Consider the following 25,481-nt stretch of genomic DNA (forward strand, 5'->3'; position numbering starts at 1 on the left):
GCTCCGTCATCTGTTCCTCCCCACCAAGTGAGATGAGACCTTTGGAGGAGAGGCCTAGGACAGAGGAGAAGACAAGGAGCCATGGGAGGATGGCAGGGAAGAAAAGGGAGTGGGGAGAAGGTACAGAGGAGGGAAGAGAGAGGCAGGGCAACTCTACCCCTGCTGGGGGAGTGGAAGACTGGGTGACAACCAGGACTGACACCAGGATGGAGACCCCTCACTTGCCCCCAAGAGAGGGTGAGCCCAATGGGAGGGAGTTGTGTTTCAGGAAGAAGAAGACCCCCACCCCAGGCCCACCTCAGCCTCTTGGGAACTTTAGTCTGCGTCTCCACCTTGAGCCAGCCCAGCCCTTGTGGGTGGTGGGTGTCTCTAGGAAAAGGATCAGGGGCCCAACTGGGGTGTCTGCACTGAGACCTCTCTCCTGCTATATAGGGTGGGCAAAGAGGAGTCTGAGAGGGCCAGGACGCAGGGTCAGGTGGGCTGGGCAGCAGTGGCCAGCGCACAGTAGGCGCTCAGCAGTTTTGTTCAAATGAAGCAGCCCAGGCCACGCCCTCCCAGGCCCAGAGACCTTCATCACCTTACCTCTCTCCCTAGTCCCTGCCAACCGCCCATCCCGCCATATGAGGCCAAGTTTGGAGGTCCTGGTTGGGCCCAATTTTCCTCCAACAACAGGTTGTGACTCCCTATGCCTCTTCCTTCCCTGACCTGACCACCTCCACTCCTATACCTCCTGATTAAGCCCAGGCTGAGCCCAGGCGAGATGGGCATGGGCAGCAGGGCAGGGAGCTGGGGGTGGGGGAGACTGGATGCCTTATGGAGGAGCCCTGAGTGTTGGGGATGAAGGAAAAGCGCCGGAGGCTCCACCTTCTGCCCTTCCCTCCCTCCTCTCCCCCTCCCCCCTCTCCCCCTCCTTCCTTCCCCAGCCCTCTGCAGCAGCTCAGTCGCTCAGTCAGTCTCGGGCTGTCCGGCCAGGGTGGTTGGTGGTGAGGCTTCAGGCTCTGTCCTAAGGAGGCTGTGGCCTGAGGCTCAGGGCCCCCCAGCCCCTCCCTCCCTATCCACCAGCGTCACCCCTCAGCCCCGAGCTGGACCGCACACCTTGGGACGCGGTTTTCCACTTCCTAAGGACGAGCCCCAGGCTGGAGGAGAGGTCCGAGGAGGTGAGTGCGTAGGCTGCTCCTCCCTGGCCGGGCCCAGGCCTGGGACCCTGCTGTGGGGTGGAGAGAGGTTGTCACCCTGAACTTGGCGCCCCACCTGGTTCCTCTAGACTGCTCTGTGGGACAGACAGGGGAAAGAAGGAAAGGTGAGAGAAAAGGTGGGAAATTCCAGGGGCTGGGATTAGTACAGAATAAAGGGTCCGTTTTTTCTTCCTATAGTCAACAAACTTCCATCCAAATAAGGAGGTTAAAAAAAAGCCACCCACACCAAGAGACGGTTGGGATCAGGTTGTGGGAAGACACCAGGCGGGCGCACCCAACTAGGGTCTGGCATGTGCGCGGGCCCCAGCGGGGCCACAGTGGGGTTAGCTGGAGCAGTGAGGGCCGCCACCTCGGGGCTGTGCCCGCGTCCCGTCCCAGGCCGCCTTCGGGTCGGCACGCACCGCCCCATCGCACCCTCCTTCCGGTCCAGGTGGGCGTTGGACTCTTCGCGAGGACCCCGGCGGCGGGCCCGGGGGAGGTGGCCGAGGCAGCGGCTGCAGCCGGGGGCGATATGGCAGAGGAGCAGGACCTATCAGAGGTGGAGCTGAGCCCCGTGGGCTCGGAGGAGCCGCGTTGCCTGTCCCCGGGGAGCGCGCCCTCGCTGGGGCCCGACGGTGGCGGCGGCGGCGGATCGGGCTTGCGAGCCAGCCCAGGTCCAGGAGAGCTGGGCAAGGTCAAGAAGGAGCAGCAGGACGGCGAGGCTGACGATGACAAGTTCCCCGTGTGCATTCGCGAGGCCGTCAGCCAGGTGCTCAGCGGCTACGACTGGACGCTAGTGCCCATGCCCGTGCGTGTCAACGGCGCCAGCAAGAGTAAACCTCATGTCAAGCGGCCCATGAACGCCTTCATGGTGTGGGCGCAGGCTGCGCGCAGGAAGCTGGCCGACCAGTACCCGCACCTGCACAACGCCGAGCTCAGCAAGACGCTGGGCAAGCTCTGGAGGTGAGCACCCGCCGCGCCCTAGGCTCCGTGGCCCTCTGGCGGGACAGGGGTAGCCTGGCCTCCTAACCCCAGAGCGGGGCCTGCCTGGGCCTTTCTCTTGGGTACAGTCCCCTCCTTGGATGGGGTTGGAAGGCCAGATATGGGGACTGTGCCTGACCTGGCACCACATGTACTCTATTAGGGTTCCGAACTTGGAGCTCGCGGCCTAGGCCCGGTCTCCCCGCCCGGGCGGCGGGCAGGAAGGCGCCCCCTTGTGGTTGGAATTCTGCCGGGGCAGACCGTGGGGCCTACCGGGGGCTTGCTGCGGGGGAAGCAAGGATGGTGGGCGCCCCGCACCACCACGGGCCTTCACTAGCTTCCTCCCCACATACACGCGCACTTAAGGGGCCACTGCCTACAGCTCTGGTGGCCAGGAGGATGTTGGGAAATGCTTGGAAAGAACCGAAGGACTGGCTGAAGATGCAGGGAAACTGAGGCAGCCAGCTAGAGAACTTGGGGGCAGTTCAAGGAAAACAAGGAATTCAGAGGAGACTCTTGGAAAGAGTGAGGGACAGAGAAATGCCCAGTGACAAATGTGTCTGCCACTGCAGGGTCTCATCCTACCCCAGTGTCTTCCCTAGGCCTTACTGACCCCATTCTCTTTTTAGGTTGAGGGCTCCCTCATCCTCCAGGGGAGGGAGCACATAGAAGGGGCCTCCCCACCCACCCTGTTCCACAGTCATCGAGCTGGTCTCATGCTTTCTTCCCTCTCCCAGTTCGGCGCCATTTTCCCTCCCAAGGCCCCACCCAATGTTGAGCAACCTCCTCACCCCAGCCCCAGAGCTGGAGCTGAACACCCTGGCCAGGAGGAAACCTTGGCCACCCCTTCCTGCTGGGGTCCTTCAGAGTCCCAGGGACCCTGAGACCAGCCCAAACCTCTGGGGTAAACTTCCCCTCTTGGAAGAAGGCTGCTAACCCTGGACTTAAGGTGTGTGGAGCAGGGTAACCCCCAACCAACCCCTATAGGAGTCCAGGGCAGCTGTGAGAGAGACCTTGGGTTCCACAAGATGTGAGCTCACAGAGGTCACCTGATTCCTACCAGACTGTCCAGGAGACAGGCCCAGAAAGGCTAAAGAACCTCCAAGGTCACATAGCAGTTGGTGGCAGAGCCAGGGCCAGAGCCCAGATCTCCCACTCTTTGTCCAGAGGCCTTCCCCTATGTTGTCTGGTGACAATGGTGGATCACCCTTCACTCTAAGGAGAGGTCAGAAGGTTGTGGGGGAGGCAGGAAGAGGAGAACAAGAATGAGGTGTATTTGGGTCCGGAAAGCTTGGGCTTTGTCAGAGCCACCTGCCTCTCTCCTGCTGCCCTGATCTTCGATGGACCCAGCACAGTGGAGGTCAGATCTAGAGGGCCAAAGGCTTAGAGAGGTAGAAGAAGTAGGAGATCTCCCAAGAGACCAAGAGATTCCCATCTAGCCCCTAGTCTGTCCTTGCCACATGTTGGCTGGAGGCCTGGTGCCCCTCACCACCCCCAGCACCTGACAGTCCAGCTCTGCCCATGAGCAGAGGTCACAGATCCTCTGCCTCAGGTCCATTCAGATCTGGGCAGGCCTCAGCACAGACTAGTACCTTTGGACATGAGAAACAGATAAGCAGCAGAAACAGACAGACAGACAGCATGCATGCCCTAGGGACTGAGAGCAGACCATGGCTTGAGCCCAACAAGAGTCAAAGCAGGGACAGACCTCCATGCTCCTGCCATCTCCCATTGCCAAGGGCGTAAGATTGACCCCTCTGTTGTCTCTGCCCTTGTTCCCCCAGCCTAGTACCCTGGGCCTGGGCTTCCTTCAGGAGGGCTTATTCCTGGTCACCACCCAAGCACAGAGGCCATCTGGGGTGGAGCCATCAGGAAAGCAGGCACTACTTGCTGAGGACCGCCCCCCATGGTGAGAAGGGGCAGAACAATGGCAAGGGTCAAAAGCTATGCCAACATCTGTGACCACTTGGACCTTTGGGGGTAGTCCTGAGGGATATCTGGACATGGGCTGGGTTAGCCATTTGCTCTAGGGGCTTCTTCTGAAACCTCCCCAAGCTCCTGACTGCTGGGATGTCAGGAAGGAGGGTGTGGTTAGGTAGGCAGAACGGGAAGATGGGGATCCTGAAAGTAAAAAGAGAAAGATATACAGACAGACTGTGGGGAGTACCCAGAGGGCTGTGGGATCACACAAGAAAGCCCAGGTCTTAAGTGGCCACATGAGCTCTGACAGCCCTGCTAATGCATCTGGGGAAGGACTATTAGATGTCAATCATGAGCCAGTGGCTGTGCATTGGTTGACCTGCCTGCAAAGAACAGCCAGAGCCTCCAAACCGGAAAGGGGGTCACAGGCTGAAGCCTCTCCCATATGGTAGAGCTCTCCTTCCCTCTCCTGTCCCCAGTCGTATAGGCTCCTCCCCCAGGTAAAGTCTTCTTATACCACTGGGCTGGCAGAAGAACAGATAGCAGCAATCAATGCCCTGCCTCGGGTGTCCTCCAGCTGGGGATTCTGGTTTGGGTGAGAACCAGCCTACCCTCTCCTTGCCCCCATTCCAAACCTGGGAGACTGGAAGGAAAGAGGGCTGATGTGAAGGCACAAATGAGAACTGGGTTTGGAGTTAGAGCTGGGGTGACTAGTAGGCAGGGTGGACTTGGGGTGAGGAGATGTCCTGAGCAGAGCCTGGGTGGAGGCTAAAGGTGGGGTTAACGGCTGAAGCTGGTACAGGAGGGGGCTAAGGTTAGGGCTGGGGTGCAGCAACAGTGGGCCAGAATTAGACTTCTGTCAGGGCTAGGCTACTGCTGGGAACTAGCTTAGGGGCAACAGTGGGATCCAGTGTTGAATCTTCCCACTCTCTGGCCCCCTGCCATTTTTTTGTTGCTTGCTGGCTGCCAGCACAAGGGGCCTGGGAAAGATGGGTGCAAGAGTAAGCTCAGTGTCCCCAGCTATCTTGGAGCCTCTGTGCATTTCTCTCAGGGACTGCTCCAGCCTCCCCAGCCCAGCCATCGAAGTGGACACCTCAGTCCCACTCCCTCGCTCCTAAGTCCCTGCCTTCTGAAAGTGTACCCTGAACTGGACAGAGCCTCAGCTGGAGGCTGGGCTAGGGCTGGGCGCAGGGAGCAGACAGGAGGCTAAGCTGCAGAGGAATGCTGCGGCCCTAGGAGGTGCCTGGTGTGACCACCTCCCCCCCCCCAGCCTGGGGAGAGAGGGCTCAGCCTTCTGCTGCCTGGGGGAAGAGGGCACCCATTGGGGTGTGAGGGTGGAGCAGCTGCAGAGAGAAGCCCTCTGGATAGAGGATCAGGGCTGCTCCCACCAAGACATCTCTAGGTCTGGGACTCTGAATCTATGGACTTCCCATCAGACCCCACACGGAGATATCCATCTGGCTCTCCTCATATGAGGTGGCCAAGCCCTGAATACCCATCCACTCTCTAACCATAAGCTGAGGCTAGAGTTAGTAGGCATGGGCACCAGCTTCAGAGCTTCCTCTCTCCATAGGCTGGTCTCACTCAGGGACCGTTCCAAGGTCTGGGAAGAGACTCTAGCTTCTTCTGCCCTCTGTCACCACCTGGACAAGGATATAGGAGCTCCCTCAGGAAGCAGTGCCTCCTACATAGTGAAGGGGACTCACACCCTGCCCCCTCAGAACTACCACACTGGAATTCACAAAATCAGTGTTCCAGAGTTGAGGGCAGCTGCAGAGAGGGCCACCCTTAGATCCTCCCAAGCAGCATTAGAACAGTACCTACATGTATTTCTCAAAGTGCCCCTCCCCAGGCCCCGATGAAAAGCACTTCACATCCATTATTTTGGCCAATCCCATACCCCAGTGAAGTGGAAATAATCATCCTTGTATTAATGGTGATGAAATTCAGGCTTAGAGAAGTAACTTGCTTAAGGTCACACACTCGGCTAGTAAGGTGCAGAGGCTGGGCCTTTCCCCCAGCCACGGTGCTTCTCTGTTTGCACACCTCCACCCCCAGGGAACTCACCCCCTAACAGGCAGCCAATTCCAGTTGCAGACACCTTTGATAATGAGAAAGTTTTTCCTTTACTTAAACTGTCATCTTCCCCTGTGATGTGTATTTCTACCTTTAATTCCTCAGGAGCTTCCAGGAGCAGCAGGCAGACCCCTCTTTCACCCTCCAGGGCCAGAAAGATTTGGGGGCAAAGATCACAGCCCTCAGAGGCTGTTGTGCCTGAGACCTCACTTCTCTCAATCCATAATCACAGCGTATAGCTCCACCCCAGGTCCTGCCCTCTGGGCTCCCCTTCTGGGCCTCACATCTTCCAGGACACTCAGAAGGAAGCCAGCCTGGGGTGCTCTGGCACTCACACTGGCTTTTCTGTTGTCCTCCATCCTGCCCCACCCAGATTGCTGAACGAAAGTGACAAGCGCCCCTTCATTGAAGAGGCTGAGCGGCTCAGGATGCAGCATAAGAAGGACCACCCGGACTACAAGTACCAACCCAGGCGGAGGAAGAACGGGAAGGCAGCCCAGGGGGAGGCAGAGTGCCCCGGCGGGGAGGCTGAGCAAGGCGGGGCCGCTGCCATCCAGGCCCACTACAAGAGCGCCCACTTGGACCACCGGCACCCAGGAGAGGGCTCTCCGATGTCAGACGGGAACCCTGAACACCCCTCAGGTGAGTACTGAGGACAGAGCTGGGGGTGGGGCGAGCCTGGGCAGTGGAGAGAGGAGGCTGGATGCCTGGTAATCCCAATGAGTCAGCTCAGGGAGGGCGTGCCAGGCTGTGCAGTTACCCAGATGGGTGCACAGAACCCCAGGCAGGTGGTTGGGCAAGATGGTGCTGGCCAGGGCCAATCCAAGGGGACACTGCTGCTGGGCAAAGAATGTACCTGAGGAGGCTGTGGAGGCCATGGGGTGAGAAGGGGCTGGGTAGTTACAAAGAAAGGCAGGGACAGAATGATTTTGAGAAATGGGAGGTCAAGTGGACAGGAGGAGTCATTTCCTTGTTCCTACTCCCACTGTGACAAGGCAGACATGGCATGTGACACTGAGCCATGCCACAGATGGGCCAGATACCAGATGCCTTGTTTAATTCTCATTAATAATAATAGCAGCTAACATTAATTGAGTACCTACTGTGTGCCAGGCACTGAGCTAATTGCCTTATGTACATTAACTCGTTCAATCATCAGAAACGGTATGATGAGGGGGTCAAACTGCTCCAGCCCCAATCTCAGCTGTGTGACGAGTGACCCTCATTTTCCCAGTGAGGAGATTGAGAGTCACTCACTACACAACTGACATCTGGACTTGAGCAGTTGGCCCCAGGGCCTCTGCTTGGCACCACAGCTGCATTTCTAACATACAGAAAGCACTGCCTGCAGGTTGGCACGTGGGAAGAGCTCGTGAGCAGAGCTCTGCCTCCAGAGGACACACTCTGAGTTCTACTTTGTACCAGGTACTGGATTAGATGCCAGGGGTACCCACCAGAGAAGCCTGCGGTCTCTGGCCTCAGGGGCCCACAGTGTAGAGGGTGGAGCAGGTTGAAAACAAGTGGATTAAGTACAGGAAGAAGTAAGAGCCCAAGGAGCACTTATAAGATCCAGAGGTGAGGCTCGGCACCCATGCACAGTGGTTAAGGCGCCAGCCATATACACCGAGGGTGGCGTGTTTGAACCCCGCCTGGACCAGCTAAACAACGGCAACCAAAAAATAGCCAGGCGTTGTGGTGGGCACCTATACTCCCAGCTACTTGGGAGGCTGAGGCAAGAGAATGACTTAAGCCCAAGAGTTTCAGGTTGCTGTGAGCTGTGATGCCATGGCACTCTACTGAGGGCAACATAGAGAGACTCTGTCTCAAAAAAAAAAAAAAAAAAAAAAAGATCCAGAGATGATATGGCCCCTAAGGAGGAGTAATCCACTCATTCATCCATCCAGTCAGGTCTTCAAAAACATCCCTCCTGGGCTGCACCTGTGGCTCAGTGAGTAGGGCGCAGGCCCCATATACCAATGGTGGCAGGTTTGAACCCAGCCCCAGCCAAACTGCAGCCAAAAAATAGCTGGGCATTGTGGCAGGTGCTTGTAGTCCCAGTTACTTGGGAGGCTGAGGCAAGAGAATTGCCTAAGCCCAAGAGCTAGAGGTTGCTGTGAGCTGTGATGCCATAGCACTCTACTGAGGGTGACAAAGTAAAACTCTGTCTCAAAAAAAAAAAAGCCACAAAAACATCCCTCCACATTTGTCAGGGAGGTAATGTCTGCACTGCTTGGTATTATCTCTGTGAAACCAATTAAGAGAAAACTGGGGGCCAGGCATGGTGGCTCACATCTGTAATCCCAGCACTCTGAGAGGCTAGGGCAAGTGAATTGCTTGAGCTCAGGAGTTGGAGACCAGCCTGAGCAAAAGCGAGACCCTGTCTCTACTAAAAATAGAAAAACCAGCCAGGCGCTGTGGCACACACCTGCCAGCTACCTATAGTAGCTGTACTCGGGAGTCTGAGGCAAAGGATTGCTCAAGCCCAAGGGTTTGAGGTTACTGTGAGCTGTGATGATACCACAGCACTCTACCCAAGGTGACAGAGTAAGACTTGTCTCAAAAAATAAATAAATAAATAAAAATTAAAATTAAAAAAAGAGAGAAAACTGAGGATTTTCCCAGTGACAGAACCAGAATTCAGAAACCTGGGCTGCTCTCTGTAAGTCTAGAGGCCTCTGCCAGTGCAGGGGTTGTGCTATCAGAAGGGCTGAGGGGAAAGGCCTGGGCCTGCCCTTGAGAAGCTCCTGGTCTCCTAAGGCCACAGACATACTCTGTCCGATAGGATGCCTGTTAGCCATTGCCTCCCACACAGTACTCTTCACCTTCACAGAATTAGGGACGCATTCACACATGCACGTGCACACCCCCCCCCCCAGAAGACCCTGGACCAAGTACAGATCCATCTCAGAATAAACTGTAGCCCTGGTCTCATCCTTCCTGGCTGAGACCTTCTCCAAACCCTCAGGGCAGTAGGTGGCTTCCCCTTCTGGTCTCCTTACAGATTCTGTCCTCATAGCACTTCTAACTCTAGGCATGAGTAGGTCTCTGGATCTTTCCTGAGACTATAATCTTTGGGGGACAGGGATTTGTTTAATTTATGCTTGTATATCCAGCACCTGGCACAGTGCCTGGCACTTAGCAGCATCCCCTAAGTATTTGCTAAATGAATACGTGAGTGAGAAGTGAATAAAGGAACAAGAGTTGGTTTCCTAAGTGCCCTTGTGAACAAGGAGGGCATCAGCTCAGGAACAGCAGGGCCACCATACCTAAGCCAAGCATGGACTGGGGCTGAGGGCCTGTGGGTGGGCTGCGCGACAGGGCAGGCTTGGGAGGAGCTGTGGGGCTGATGGGGACACTGCAATGTTTGAGGGCCAGTGGGGCACAGGCACAGGCAAGCCAGCAAAAGTGAAACTGACAAATCAACAGTGAGGGGGGCAATTGAAGCTCAGCTAGGAGGGCAGCCTGCAGAGGCACAGGGAAAAGGGTGAGCGGAGTGCAGAGGCTAGGGGCCAGACCACCAGGGTCAGCAGCTGAGGAGCTATAGCATCAGGGAAGATGCAGCTGCAGGGAAACTTATGTGAGGAAGAACTTTCCAAACATTAAAAGTCTTTTCCAAATGAACCACACCTCTCCAGGAGGGGGCGGTGACAAAAGGTGGGAGGCAGGACCCATCCCTAAGATTTGAAAATTTTATAAACAACTAAACAACTTGGACCAATCTGAGACCAGTATGCAAACAGATGCTCACTCTTGCTGCCAAAAACGTGAAACTTACAAGGTCAGTGCAGTGATCAGATCTGAGGTTCCCAGGGGCACCTGCTGCCTGAAAGTGAACCGTCAAAGTCCACTTGTGCCTACCTGTCTCTGACTTTGTTTCCTCCTTGTGCTCTCTCTCTCTCTCTCTTTGTCTTCCTCCCACCCAGGCCAGAGCCATGGCCCACCCACCCCTCCAACCACCCCAAAGACAGAGCTGCAGTCGGGCAAGGCAGACCCCAAGCGGGATGGGCGCTCCATGGGGGAGGGCGGGAAGCCTCACATCGACTTCGGCAACGTGGACATCGGTGAGATCAGCCACGAGGTAATGTCCAACATGGAGACCTTTGATGTGGCTGAGTTGGACCAGTACCTGCCACCCAACGGGCACCCGGGCCACGTGGGTAGCTACTCAGCAGCTGGCTATGGGCTGGGCAGCGCCCTGGCCGTGGCCAGTGGACACTCCGCCTGGATCTCTAAGCCGCCAGGTGTGGCTCTGCCCACAGTCTCGCCACCTGGTGTGGATGCCAAAGCCCAGGTGAAGACAGAGACCGCGGGGCCCCAGGGGCCCCCACACTACACTGACCAGCCGTCCACCTCACAGATCGCCTACACTTCCCTCAGTCTGCCCCACTACGGCTCGGCCTTTCCCTCCATCTCCCGCCCCCAGTTTGACTACTCTGACCATCAGCCCTCAGGACCCTATTATGGCCATTCGGGCCAGGCCTCTGGCCTCTACTCAGCCTTCTCCTATATGGGGCCTTCACAGCGGCCCCTCTACACGGCCATCTCTGACCCCAGCCCCTCAGGGCCTCAGTCCCACAGCCCCACACACTGGGAGCAGCCAGTATATACAACGCTGTCCCGGCCATAAAGGGGCCCCTGTCACCACCACTCCCTGCCCACCCCCTCCTGGGTCCTAAGTCCCTTCCCCTAGCCTATGTGCCCTGTTCCTTGCCCATCTCAGGCTCGGTGGTGGCAGGGGAGGAGGCTGCAGAGGCTGACAGCTGAGGGAAGGTTTTGTCTGGCTCACTGCCCTGATGACCCACCCGCCCCATCCAGCCCTGAGCTCCTAACAGGCTGGGCAGAGGAGAAGGAGGCTGACTGTTGCCCATAGACTGAAAAATGAGGGGCTGCACCTTCCCCCCAGGAATGACCCTCTCTCCAGGACGTGAGAAGGACCTGCTCACCCTCCTTGGGGAGCGGGAAGCAGCCAGGACCAAGGGGCATGGGAGGCCTTGCTGCTCTGTGCACTCCTCTTTCCTCCCTCCTGGAGAGTGAGGGTCTGACATGTCCATGCCACCTGTGCCATGGTGCCTAAGAGCTAGGCCAGCCAGAGACCTGCTCCAATGCCTGAACTGGCTATCTCTGCCACTGGAGGGCTGAGGACAGCTTTGAACAGCCTCATGGGGAGTGGGGGCTGTGGGGGGCTCAGTATGAGTTCTCATCACTTCAATGCCCCTCCCCTCCTAATGCAGGAAGGAGTTGGCACAGAGGCCCCCAGATCCAATTCTGTGCCAATAACCTCATTCTTTGTCTAATCGAGAAAGAGAGCCCCCAGTCCTCCTTCACTGCAACCTCCCTGACCTTGAGGCACATCCCAGGAGGTGAGGCAGGGGCTCCAGGAAAGGATTCAGAGACAATTCACGGAGTCTTCCTCCCTGGGCTCCTAGCCAACCCCTCTCCTCACTGGACTCTGTGGCCCCTGCTCTGTCAGCCACTGGGCTTCCCAGAGTTGCAGCTGCTCAGACCCAGACCCTTGGCTCCAGGAGGAGACACAGGGCCCAGCACCCAGGTTGCTGGCCACAGGCTGAAGACACTAAAATCCTGACATGTACATTCTGCCCTTGCCTTTGCCCTTCGCCTCCCAGTGGTATCTGAATAAAGTACCTAGCTGTATCTGCCCCAGTTTCCTGTTCCACAGCCCCACACTCCACATGTAACTCATTACTGTCCCCTCTTATTTATCTCAGTAGTCCCCTCTCCCCTCTCCTAGCCACTTCAGCCCCTATTAACTCTGCATTAAGCACTCCATGTAATAAAGGTTCCGGTTACCTGCTTGGGGCCTGACCTGGCCTGTCTCTTGGTCTCTTGTCCCTGTACCTGGGCTTTTTCAACTGCTTTCTGAAGTAGCTAGGAGTAGAATGCAAAGGAAAAATGATCCAAAGGTCTCTCTCTCCTCCCTAAGTGGGGACAGTCTGAGCTCAGGGACAGAAGCCTCAGATGGTGGCGTTGCCCCCAGCCCAGCAGTGCCCCTCACCGCAGGGAGGCCACTCATTCTTACCAGGCTCAGCTATAATTCACTGCTCACTCAGCAGCTTCCTGGAGTTTGCAAAGAATTCCAGGGACAGGTGATTCAAAGGGAGGTGGGTTGAGCCTGGCACCTTCTCTATAGCCAAGGGCCTGTCCTTGAGGACGCTGGCTGGGCCCTCTTGCTGCACCCTGCCACTTGCTGCCTCCCCCAACACACACACATTAGCCCAAGCCGGGAGTCAGCAGAGCCTTCCCAGCAGCTGCTGGTGTCCCAGTCTAAAGCAAGGATGTCAGACATGCCATCTAAACTGTTCACTCCCTCAGAGGGCCTTCTTCAGCACTCAGGGGCCACTCCACCTCCTAAGCACCAGTTCCAGGGACAGGAGCAATCTCTTCACCACTTTGATGAACAAGTCTGATGAGCAAGTTCTTCCCTATACCCAGCTCATGATAAGAGTAAGAGCTACTACTTAGTGTTTGCTCCCTGGCCAAGCGCTTTGCCAAGGCTTTTCTATCATTCAAGCCAAAGTGAGAGTGGGCCTGATCATTATCCCCACTTTCCAGATGGGGAAATTGCAGCTTTGAGAGGCTGATGATAAAAAGTATTGGCAGTGAACCTGAACCCAACTCTGACTCCAAAGCTTGCACTCATAACCATCATCTCCTCCACCTGCCCATGGTTTACAGGCCCTCCCTCCACTTCAAATCTGGGGTGATGCATCTCCCACTGCTCCAGAGCAGACACTGCCCACACCCTTCTTTTCATCTGGAGTCTCTAGCCCCTTGCCACCTAAGCAGGACCTAGGAGAGAGGGGGGCACCAAGGACTAACTCAGTCCACCCGGGGTAACCAAACCCCCTCCATTCAGAAGCTGCATTCTACAAGCTCTTCAGGCTTCCCCCAAACTGCTGGCTCCTGTAAAGCTTGGTTGTAACTGAACCTGCTATTTTAGACAGTATGTTGCAAAATCAGATTATCCACATTGTATATAAGTTGTTTTTGTTTTGTTGTAGTTAAAAGGATTTTACTATGATCTTTAACAGATTTCACCTTGTTGGATTTGATCCAATTTCCGACCTATATTAAATCTTTTAGAACTAAGCTGTCCATTGAACTTCCTGTATCTGCAAACTTGAATATACTCAAGTTATAATAAAGGTCTAAACAAAGTAGGACACAACCCTGGGTACATCACTAAATAGCTCTCTCCATTGTGAGTTATATTATCTCCACACTTAGGGAGACTGGCTCAGTCCTGAAACTAATTTCATGACCAGGAAGGGCTCACTTCTCTAGCACAGACATCTTGCTGAAATCAAGATTCACTCATCTCTGGCATTCCCAAACTATGGGACTAGTAACCAACAACAAAAAAAAGAAATAGATTTATTTGGCAATACTGATTCTTAGGAACCTTGTGCTAGTTCCTGGATCTCCTCTAAATACTTTCAAATATATAATAACCTATTCTAGAATTTTGTTAAAGATCAATCAGTACTAACCAACTCTCCCCTTCATTGAAAGGAAGGACATTTGTCCATTTCTGGTTTGTTCACTTGCAGTGGGATGAGGGACATGAAGCTGGCAGACAGAGAGGAGGGGCTACATCCAAAAGATGAAACCACCCCTCCAAGATCTGCATCCATGAGATTACTGAGGACATGGGAAGAGGGGAAGTGACCCCAGAGAAGCAGACAACCCGGGCTGTGTACATCCCTTAGACCAAAGGTTCTAGATGTGCTTGGGCCAGCAGCTCCACTTGGACAGAGAAAGGGCCAGGTGTTTCTGTAGACACTACCCAAGCCCTAAGAAAATACAGAACCAATAGTGGTAACAGGTGATTTTTCATTCTAGAGTAGTCAAAACCCAGACCTGGCTGGCTAGATGAACAGTAAGGGACTCCCCAAAGAGAAACAGAATGGGAAGGGGGAGATGGCAGGAAAGAACCCCTTTTGTCCCACTTCCCTTATGCCCTATCCCCTAAGGGTTAACCCCCCATCTCCCCTCCTCCCTCGCCCAAACCCCATCTCCCTTTAATCACATCTGATACTGAGCAGCCCAGCAGGGAACAAAGAGACCATTTAGAGAAATGGGGCCGAGAAAGTGACCCCCGCACTCTGGGGCGGCTGCCTGGATGCCAACACAAAGGCGGCATTTCAGAGCTGAAATTTCAGCACCCAACTTGATTAAAGGATTCCACAGGCTTGGAGGAGGGTGGAAGGGAGTGCGAAGTCCACTGCTCCCCAGATTAACCCTTCTCCAGAGCAGCAGGGACCCCTCCTACTCTCATGGATGCTCATCATTCCCACCCTGTCCTGGTGCTCCCTTCCCTGGGTTCCTGCCTCTTGTAGAGGGCAAGAAAGACTGGCTCTTCCCCCTCCAGGAAGGGGAGCTGGAGTGGAATGGAGGTCGAGGCTAGAACAGTCAGAGAGCCAATTTTCCCTTCTATCTCTTTTGGTGTCAGTATACACCCTCTCCCTGTCCCCGAGGAAGGAGGAGTCAATGTGACTGGTCCTACTCAAGTTGAGTAAGCAGGGCAGAGGAGGGGAAGATGACTCATTAGAAAGTAAGGCAGAGGAAAGGAGAATTCCAGCTCTAACACCTAGAACCCAGGAGCACCATCATCCCAGCACTCATCCCAATCAAGGCCTCAGAGGATGGTGGACCCCACACAGAAGGGAAAGGACATCTTACAGGGACTGGGAAGAAAAGGGTATGGGTGTGGCAGACCAGAGAGGTGGGCCACAGAGGTCAGTGTGTGGGCAGTGGCCTGGAGAGGAGTGGGGACAGAGCAACAGGGAAAGGCAGGTGCCTGCTCCTTGCTCCAGCTGCTAACTTGCCCAGTAGAGCCCTGCCTGGGGAGGGTGGGAGATCACCACAGCCCCACGCTTCCTGCTGGGGCACTGCTCCTGAAAGGGGATCCGAGCCCATGATAAGAGGCTCGAAGCAGGTCCTTAGGAAACAATGGGTGGCTTGATGAGACCTGCTCTGTGATACTCCTGAGAAGGGAGAAGCCCCTGCAGCCAGTCCCCACTGGAAAGGAAATTGGGGGTTTCCGTGGCAACCAGCTCCCTAGGCACAAAGACTCGTCTGTCTGCTGGGAAGGCAGCTGAGGTGTCTCCCTGCAGCAGCCTTTGCTCTGGTGAACAGGGAGATGGAGGGAGGGATGCAGGAGATCCACAGAAGCCAAGGACCTCTGGAGCTTCTTAGAGCTGACAGCCACAGGGCCACCGGATAGGTGCATGCTCCAGGCATAGGGCAGTATAAGGGATGATGCAGTGGTGGTGTCACAGCCAGCTGGAGGTGGAGGGGCTGGAAAGTTGAACAGTTTATTATTTACAGCTATTACATAAAGTAAGGACAGAAAATGAGCAGGGGCAGGATGACCCTGACTCAGTCAGTGATGATGAGTTCATCTACCCCCCAGTCTTCATAGCTCCCATCAGGCAGGTAGCGGCGAATGATGATGGGGATCTTCCGGGCCCTGCAGGAAGAAGTCACAGAACATGAGGGTTAGTGACTCCAGCCCGGCAGCAGAAGGAATAGATTGTGTACACAGAACACAAGGAAAGTGAAGTCACAGGAACAGCTGCTAGGGACTGAGAAGTATACTTTGTAGGAAAGTAATTACAAGAAAAAGAACATTCTTTTGTCCCAAGTGGGTCTCGGGGTCTGGAAGGACTCTACCATCTCATGGCTGCAGGGAGGAGGGAAAAGAGTGGCAAGACACTGGTAAGGTCCCCAGCAACAGGAACAGCCAGGAGAGGTCACACTTCATCAGTGCCCTCCCTCTTTGCCTACATCCTCTTGGCTCTCCCTCCTCCCTCCTGGTGACTATTCCTATAGGAACAAACACCAACTTGCCCAGCCAGGAAAGTGGGGATGGGTTGTGCAACAGGGAGCCCAAGAGATGCCTCCCAGGACTCTGGGGGAGTGAACTATGATCTGGGTGACTTACTTGAGTTCCTTCATGGCAATAAGCAAAGGGTCTGTCTCCCCCTCCAGTTCTACCATCACAGGGGCACACATCCTGTAGGAAAAGGGATAGGTGTTCGAGAGACTGCCAGCACAGGGAGAAGAGCCCAGCAGGCAGTAAGAGTGGGGCAGCATCTTGGTCCTCATCTAGAAGGTCACCTTCTAGGCAGGTAGACATGGTGGGGAGCAGTGTACAGGGGCACTGCCAGAGACCTCCCCCAGGGCCTATCACAGGCTCCTGAGCCCAGTGGTCACCGTAGAGTATCTAGACAGAAGGGGCAGCATGTCGGAAGCCACACCATTCTAACAGCTCCAATCCAACCCCTGAGCCCTGCCACAGTGCCCAGCTCATCTTGTTTTTCTTCTTTACCGTGGCAACACACTCACAGAGGTCCTGCACTTCCAGCCCAGCCCCTTCCCCAGCCTCCACACAGGGGCCTGTGGTCAGGGCCCTCATCTGCTTATAACACATCACAACTCTTCAGGGCTACCAGGCCAGAACCCAGTATGCTTCCTGTTCACCTTTCCAGCACTGTCCCATGAAACTTCCCTATGCTCACCCCACAGTCCAGCCACACCAAACGAGTTATGGTTCCCTGGACATACCAGTTTTATGTGCTCTTACAAGTTCTTCCTCTCCCTACAAGCCTGCGGGGCAGGGGCTCAAATGTCTCCACCTCGGAAGTCATGTGCTAAATCTTCAGTGCCCCAACTCACTGTGCATCTGCCTTTCTCAGCACCAATCTAACTGTATTGTAACTATTTGTTTGAAGTTTCCCACATTAGACCATGAACTCCTGGTGGCCCAGGATGACAAGTGATTCACATGGGAGCTCACCCCTAGCACAACATTTGGCCCACAGCAGAGGCTCTATAAATAAACAAGGGGATGCCAATTCTATGGTCACTTCCTTTAGAAAGCCACCCTTGATTATTCTAACTCAAGTTCACACTAAACGGGTCTAGAATTACTAGGAGAACATACAAAAAATACAGGTTCCTGGGTCCTTCTCCTGACCCTCTGAGTACAAGAGTGAAGGAGAATCCACAAAGTTGCCCAGGTAATTCGGATAATCAGCTAGTCTGAGAGCTACCAGCTTGCAAATTTTATTACTAAATATTCTGATTTCTGTTACTCCCCAAAGCCTGAAAATTTCCCAAGGGCAGAGACCAAGAATTTAACTTTTCCCTTCTCAAAAAGTATTTAAACATACCCAAAATATGAAGCTTTAAAAAATGTGGCAAAATGCTTTCCCTCGTATGTACAGACCTTCTTTCTTTCAAAATATAAACAATTCAAGGGCATTCATTCATCCAGCACCTGCTATGTGCATGTGATGTACAAAGTGCAATAACATGCCCTTAAGTAGTAAATAGTCCTGCAGCACCAGCTTCTGCAAATAAGCACCAACCATCTAGTTAGGAAGTGGACATGACAAACATTAGCCAGCAGGTGGTGCCAATGAGCCAAACCAAAACTTCACCCAAAATCTTTCTAAGAATTGGTGGTTTACCAAGTGTGGCGTCATAAGCCTAATGTTAGGCATAAGATACAGTCTGGCTGTCCAAGGGCTGACAGCAGACTGGGAACCACTTAATGTCATTATATCCTGTAATCAGAAGGAGTGCTACAGACTGGACTAAGTTAGACCACGAAAAACAGAACACTTGGACTCTGAAGTGGTCTGGACATCAGCCTGGAAACCTTTAAGTGCTCTACAGTGATCACCAAATGAACTCCAATCTTCTGAACTTGTCACTCAATGAGCTAGTGACATCTTTTCCAGCCCTGTACCCCAAGCTATTTGCAAAGATACTCCCACCACAATCCACAGCTGCCTGCCTCTACCCAGACCTTTTCTTGTGCTATTTCCCACCTCTGGGGTACTCACGAAACCATCTCTGTATCTGTCCCCAGTGAAGTTCTAATCCTTCATGAGGCTCTCCCAATCACCCCTGCAATTACTGTCCTCTCCCTTTTTGTAACCTTCCCAAAGGGCCACCCATATCTACCTTGGGCTCTAGGTATCTATGCACAGGTCAACCTCCCCCACCAGAAAACACCTAGAGGACTGGAGACCATGTCTTCAATCATCTTCACATCCTTACCAGGCGCTAGCAGTGTCATAGTGCTGAAAGAATAGTTAACTTGCATGTAAGCAGTCTATTTGTTTGAAAAATAATTTATGAATTGTTCTTCCTCCTGGGCCATTTTTAACCTAGTTAAGCGTGCCCCATAGATGCTCCGCTATAATGGAACTGTCCTGTGTCTGTGCTATCATTATAGTAACCACTAGCCATATGTGCCTACTGAGTGCTTGAAATGTGGCCAGTGAGACAGAAACTGAATTTCTCATTTTATTAAAATTTACTTAATGTAAATAGCCACTGATGGTACAAGCCTAGAGGATCCTGACCCCAGTGGTACCAAAAGATATCACATTGGGTGTGGCCCTAATTCCACCCAGAAGAGCAAGGAGTGCAACCAGGCTGATGAGAGGTCTACCACTAAGAAGTAGGCAAGAACAGTGTTGCCCACTGCTGCTCACCCATAAATTGCTTTATTGAAGGACATAGGTGGTCATCTCTACCCTATAGGACTGGAGATAAAAGTCTAATGCTGTTTGAACAAGAGGAAGGGAAATATACAGACAGCATCACTGCCCAGCCACAAATCTGGCCCCAGCTTTTCTTTCCAGCCTAATTTCCACTATTCCCTACTTGAACCATCCCTCTCCTCCAGATACCCATGATTTCCCAATCCAGTCTGAAGGAAGTTTGGGGTAAGGACTTCTGTCTTTAGCCCATAGACAACCTTCCATTAGAGTAACACTAACACTCCTGTCCTTTGTCCCCTCACTTACTCTTCCTTTGGGTAGCAGGAGTGTCTTACCTCACAAGTGAGCCCTAGGAAAAAAGAGCAGGTATCTATGGCCCAGACTTTTTTTTTTTTTGAGACAGAGCCTCAAGCTGTCACCCTGAAGTGCCATGGCATCACGGCTCACAGCAACCTCCAACTCCTCGGTTCAAGTAATTCTCCTGCCTGCGCCTCCCAAGTAGCTGGGACTACAGGCACCCACTACAACGTCCAGCTATTTTTTGGTTGCAGCCATCATTGCTGTTTGGTAGGCCCAGGCTGGATTTGAACCCACCAGCTCAGGTGTATGTGGCTGGCACCTTAGCTGCTTGAGCCACAGGCACCAGGCCAATGGCCCAGCCTTTTTAAGAGTCCCTGCTTTCTCAAAGTCAGGGACTGACTCCTCTTCTCCTGCAGGCAGAGATGGTGCTTCCCAGTCTATTCTCTACTATGCCCACAACCTCAGCAGGCATCTGAAGGCCAGCACTGCCTGCGGCTAATTAGGTGAATCTGCAATCACTGGGCATTTGGATCTCTACCTGTCTAATGTCAAGCTCCTGAATCATGTCATCCTTCCAAACCTGGGAAAGGATAAGGCTGCCAATTTTCAAATTCTTAGACCACCACCACTGCTCTAAGCTTTCTCATCTCTGGCACACTCTCTCAGTGGAGGGCCCTCCACAGTCTACCTCACATCAAGAACCACCTTAACTGGCTCAGTGCCCAGGGCTCAGTGAGTAGGACACCAGCCACATACACCAAGGCTGTTGGGTTTGAGCCTAGCCCAGGCCTGCTAAACAATGACAACTGCAACCAAAAAATAGCCAGACATTGTAGCAGGCACCTATAGTCCCAGCTACTCAGGAGGCTGAAGCAAGAGAATTGCTTAAGCCCAAGAGTTTGAGGTTGCTCTGAGCTGTGACACCATAGCACTTGACTGAGGGTGACATAGTGAGACTCTGTCTCAAAAAAAGAAAAAAAAAAGAACCACCTTAACCCCTTTCTAACTGGCACACAATGGTCCAGGGCTCTGAATTCACATACTTTTTCCTTCACTAACCTGACAGGCAATCATCTAGTTCTGATTTTTTTATTATTATTTTTTTCTTGCACTGATATTTGACTTCTCAGATGTTCCTATCCTATTTTTATTAGATCATAATCTCCCTGAGGGCAGGGGAATAACACAGTGCCTGGCACACAGAACAGTTCTACCTTTGTTGAATGTAGAGCAGGGAGTGTCCGTTTTCAGGTGTCAGCCTAGGCAGGATCAGTGATTCAGGGACCCTCTGTGGCCTAACGGATGGACAAGACAGTGAAGGGACACACACTCACGCGATCTGGAGAGCTCGGGTGCCCAGCACACGGGCTCGCTCATATTTGGTCATGTATGGTGTGGTGATTCGCTTCTGGTTGGCCTGCGGTCGCTCCCCAGAGGGGAGTATCTCCACGTTCTCCTGGCCCTCCTAGATACCAGACAGAAAAAGAAGGAAGATCTCAGAGGACATTTTTTGGGTTGGAGGGTGACAACGACAACAATCACTACCATTAATGCTTAAGGCATGCCAGGGACCACATGACTGCTTACTAATACCTGATCTAATCCTTCTAATCACCTTCTGAGGCAAGGTTTATAGTCTTCATTTCAGAGGCTTGGAGAGTCAGCTAAACCTGGAAGTCTAGCAATAAAGAGGAACCATGATGAGAAACAGAGCCAGTTGCCTTATCTGGAAGAGAGAGAAGCAGAAAGCCTAGAGATGGGGAAGTCCCAGAATATTGGCCCTAGAAAAGAAGTTCTGGGCACAAGGAATCCCCCTAAGCAGGAATTTAGGAACAAACACTCTACCCTTCAGATTGGGGTGACTGAACCAAGGCGTCAAGTAGCAGAATAGTGTGAAGGCAAAAATGTTATATATTCACATATTTAACAATTGCTTATTAACCATCTGTTTTTTGCCAGACAGTACAATAAGCATGGAGACAGGAAGCTAGGAGAGTTTCTACTCTCAAAGAATTCAGTGTAGAGGGAAAAACAAAAGCGTAAACAGAACAGAAGGTGCTCTAAAGGGTGCATGAAACTTGAGCTAATCTAGAAGGATAATTAGGAACTGCCCAACCAAGAAGGAAGGGAGGGCCATTCTCAGTAGACGAAATAAAATGTGCAAAGGCACAGAGGAAGAAAAGAACAAGAGGTCTGAACAACTGATTGTGAACTATGATTAGAGCAAAAGGTACGTGAAGAGTTTCTGGCAAGAGAATAAATTCTGTAATAAATAAATAATCAAGTCAAATATTTATTGAGTACTTACTATATATCAGACAACATTCTAAGTGGTTGGGATAAAGTAGTGAATAAGATTGATAAAAATTATTTCCCCTATAGAGGTTACAGTATGAGAAGTGACAGACAGTAAACAAAATTTTATGTAAGTAAAATACATAAACAGCTGGGTGCAGTGGCACATACCTCTAGTCCTAGCTACTTGGGAGGCTAAAGGTGGAGGACAACTAAGCTCTGGGTTTAAGGCAACACAGTGAAAACCCATCTCAGAAAACCAAAACAGGCTGGGTGTAATGGCTCACACCAGTAACCCTGGCACTCTGAGAGGCCGAGGCAGGAAGATCCCTTGAGCTCAGGAGTTTGAGACAGCCTGAGCAAGGGCGATACCTATCTCTACTATAAACAGAAAAATTAGTCAGGCATTGTGCTGGATGCCTGTAGCCATAGCTACTTGGGAGGCTGAGCCCAGGAATTTGAAGTTGCTATGAGCTAGGCTGAGGCCATGGCACTCTAGCCCAGGTGACAAAGCAAGACACAAGACTCTGTCTCAAAAAAAAAAAAAAAAAAAAGGATCATTCTGGATACCCTATTGAGAATATTCTGTAGGGGACAAGGGCAGAAGCAGAGACCACTGAGGAAAACCAGTAGTAACCAATCATGCAGGCAGATAAAAAAAGAGGATTCTGCACTGGCAAACACTCAGGCTGCAAAAAAAAAAAAACAAAAACAAAGAAAAGGAGGAAAGGGAAAGGGAAGAGTATAGGGAGGGTACAGGGAAAGGAAGAGGAAGGGAGAGGAGGAAAGGGGAGGGAAGAGGAGGGGAGGGAAAGGAGAAGGGAAGGGGAATAAGAGGAAGAGGAAGAAGAAGAAAAGAGGGAAAAAGAAATAGGACTCTTGAAAGAATTGCACACAGCAGAGTCTGGAGTGACACTGAAGATAGGAAAACTACTCACACAATTTCAGCAGGAATGTGAAAAACCAATTTCTAAGCTAGAGTGAGAAATGAGGAGTAGAGAAAAAGAGACAGAGCTGAGCTGTTATCTAGGAGGCAGAATCAGCAGGACAAGGATGGGAAGAGACCATAAGGATGGAGGAAGCTTTTGCCCAAGTGAACAGGTATCACAAAGTCCTATGAAGAGGGAAGAAATTCTTAATGAAGTTTCACCTTCTTAGCCTAGAAAAAAAAAGAGGGACCCCCCTCTTTCTCTAGGAGACATAGCATTTCTCCCTCCATCAGTCACACAGGACAGAAAGTCCTACTTTATTACTGAAGCTAGCAACCCATCCACTTAAGTTGCTCAAGCCAGAAATCTGAGTCATCCTTGTCATCTCCTACCTTAGCGCCATATCTAATTCACCAAAACACCTCTTTCATTCATCTTCTCATGACCTACACTATCAGCCCCTACTTCCAAGCCCTGGGTCTCTCCCCTGAAAGGCAGAGAGAGTTCCCTAATTGGTCTCTTTCATTCACTCCTGCCCCTCTCCAATTCCCTCCTCACTTTTGAGGCTACAATACATTTTCTGAAAAGTATACTGGAACATGCCACTCCTTGGCTCTAAACTTGTCAGTGGCTTCCCTTTACAGAATCCTGCCTGATCTGGGCCCTGCTTACCTGTCCAGCTTGATCCCAAGCCACTCTTTCCTTTGCTCTCCAAGGAGTCCCACCCTGCAGAGCACCTGGCACATAATAAACCTTGAGCACATGCACGCTGAATGAAGGAGACCTGCTGGTGAGACGTTTCACCTGTCTGTAAACTACTGCTCCTGAAGCCACAGGCTGTGGACCAAGTGGACAGAAGCCTTCAGGTGCACCCTATGCAGGGCTACTCCACTACCAGGACTGGAACCCTGCTCACTCTAATTGGGGACGCTTATGGCAGGGGCTCTGGCCACGAACAGGAGGCAGATACATTCAGGTAATTATCACCTGCAGGGCTATGTGATAGCCTGGGCTGCAGAGGTGGGACCCAAGGGGGAATACTGACCTCCTCAGCATTCTCCAAGTCATCTAGCCCTTCATCCTCCTCCACATCATCAAAGTCGTCACCATCAAAACTGCACAAGAAGAGATCAGAGAGTTAGAGCATTGCTCACTAAAATTAAAGGCGGCAGAGGTCTGTATGTCATCTGCTATGTAAAAGGCACTCAATAAATACCTACTTAATGAGCAAATCCAACTTTCATTCCATTTTACTCAGTCTGTCCCCATTAGCTCCCAAATTCTGCTAAGACTCACTCATCATCACTGTTTCCCTCTCTACTGGATCACTCCCATCAGCATTTAAACATGTAAAAAAAAAAAAAATAAAACAACAAAAAAAGCCACTTCTCTTTTCCTTTCTTCCACAGCCCTAATGCTCCCCTTTAGTTTTGTTTGTTTCTGACAAGGTCTCACTCTTGTCACTCAAGCTAGAGTACAGACATGATCATAGCTCACTGCAATCTCCTAGGCTCTCGCAATCCACCTGCCTCAACCTCCTGAGTAACTGAGACTACAGGTATGTGCCACCACACTCCACTAACTTTTATTTTTTGTAGAGACAGGATCTCGATATTTTGCCCAAGTTGGTCTCAAACTCCAGACCCCAAGCGATCCTCCTGCCTCAGCCTCCCAGAGTGCTAGGATTATAGGCATAAGCCCCCGCAATGGGCTCCATGCTTCCTTTGGAGCTAAATTTATGACAGAGCTGTCTGTCCATCCTTGCCGTCTCCAATTCATCTCTTTACATCCTGTCACATAATCTCACCCCAATAAGATTTTCACTCCCACAGCTCCATCAAAACCACTTTTTTCTTTCTTAAGTCAGTTTTTTTCTCCCCAGTGCAGTGGTATCGTCATAGCTCATACCAACCTTGAACTCCTGTGTTTAAGCAATCTTCCTTCCTCAGCCACTTGAGGAACTGGGATTACAAGCACCCACCACAATGCCCAGCTAGTTTTTCTATTTGTAGTAGAGACAGGATCTCGCTCTTGCTCAGCCAGGTCTTGAACTCCTGAGCTCAAGGGATCCTTCGCCCTCAGCCTCCCAGAGTGCTGGGATTACAGGCATGAGTCAGTGTGCTCAGCCCAAAAACTACTTTTTTCAAGTTTATTAGTGATCTCAATGTTACTAAGTCCAAACAATTCTTGTTCTAATTTAGCTTGATAAGGTGGCACATCAACTCCTGCTCCATTCACTCTCCTCACTTGACTGCAAGGACACCTCTCTCTCTGTGTCCCCTACTTCACTGGCTGCTCTACTTAGTCTTTGCTGGCTTTTCCTCTTTCCACCTAAGCACTCAATATTGGAATGCTCTAAGTCATCAGTCACCTTCTCCACTGTCACTCACTCCTCTGGTGATCCTACTTGTTTCTTAGTTTTCACAAATACACCTCTGCTGAAAACACCACTTTTTTTTCTTTTTTACAGACAGTGTTTCGCTGTGTTGCTCAGGCTGGTTTCAAGCAATTATCCTACCTAAGCCTCTCTAGGAGCTGGGACTACAAAACTTCTATATTTTTATCTTAAGAACAGGTTTCTTGGGCAGTGCCTATGGCTCAGCGGGTAGGGCGCCAGCCCCATATACCGAGTGTGGCGGGTTCAAACCTGGCCCTGGCCAAACTGCAACAAAAAAATAGCCAGGCGTTGTGGCGGGAGCCTGTAGTCCCAGCTACTAGGGAGGCTGAGGCAAGAGAATCGCCTAAGCCCAGGAGTTGGGAGACTCTGTCTCTACAAAAAAAGAATAGGTTTCTCAACCAAGCACAGTGGCTCACACCTGTAATCAATCCTAGCACTCCAGGAGGCCAAATTGGGTGGCTTGCTTGAGCTCAGGAGTTCCAAACCAATCTGAGCAAGAGTGAGACCTCATCTCTACTAAAAATAGAAAAATTAGTGGCAGCCTTGTGGGTGAGCACCTGTAGTCCAGCTACTCAGGAGGCTGAGGCATGAGGATGGCTTGAGATCAAGAGTTTGAGGTAGCTGTGAGCTATGATGCCACAGCACTCTATCTACCCAGGGTGGCAGAGTGAGACTCAGTCTCAAAAATAAATAAATAAATAAAAAAGAAAAGATCTCTCCTCTGACCCGATACATTCAATCCACCAGAAAATCTTTTTGGCTTGGCGGCGCCCATAGCTCAGTCTGCAGGGCGCCAGCCACATACACTGAGGGAGACAGGTTCGAACTCAGCCCAGGCCTGCTAAACAACGACAACTGCAACATAAAA

General features: G+C 52.0%; 2 protein-coding genes across 2 annotated transcripts in view; one reads left to right on the forward strand and one right to left on the reverse strand.

The window, feature by feature from the left end:
- Window positions 1-962: 962 nt before the first annotated feature.
- Window positions 963-11,959, forward strand: SOX10 (SRY-box 10). Its single transcript, XM_003783218.2, has 4 exons — window positions 963-1,157; window positions 1,627-2,138; window positions 6,526-6,794; window positions 10,076-11,959. The coding sequence occupies exons 2-4, from the start codon at window positions 1,708-1,710 to the stop codon at window positions 10,777-10,779; spliced, it is 1,404 nt and encodes a 467-aa protein (XP_003783266.1). The 5' UTR covers window positions 963-1,157; window positions 1,627-1,707; the 3' UTR covers window positions 10,780-11,959.
- A 3,512-nt stretch (window positions 11,960-15,471) lies between these two features.
- Window positions 15,472-25,481, reverse strand: part of POLR2F (RNA polymerase II subunit F) — an 11,040-nt gene continuing 1,030 nt past the window's right edge. Inside the window, exons 2-5 of the mRNA XM_003783220.2 lie at window positions 23,261-23,330; window positions 20,326-20,456; window positions 16,117-16,188; window positions 15,472-15,642 (exon numbers count right to left, since the gene is read on the reverse strand). Coding sequence (XP_003783268.1) covers window positions 15,552-15,642; window positions 16,117-16,188; window positions 20,326-20,456; window positions 23,261-23,330 — 364 coding nt within the window. The 3' untranslated portion in view covers window positions 15,472-15,551. The remainder of the gene's footprint in view (window positions 15,643-16,116; window positions 16,189-20,325; window positions 20,457-23,260; window positions 23,331-25,481) is intronic.

Source organism: Otolemur garnettii, unplaced genomic scaffold, assembly GCF_000181295.1.
Source record: "Otolemur garnettii isolate 467f Iridium unplaced genomic scaffold, OtoGar3 scaffold00007, whole genome shotgun sequence".
Lineage (NCBI taxonomy): Eukaryota > Metazoa > Chordata > Mammalia > Primates > Galagidae > Otolemur > Otolemur garnettii.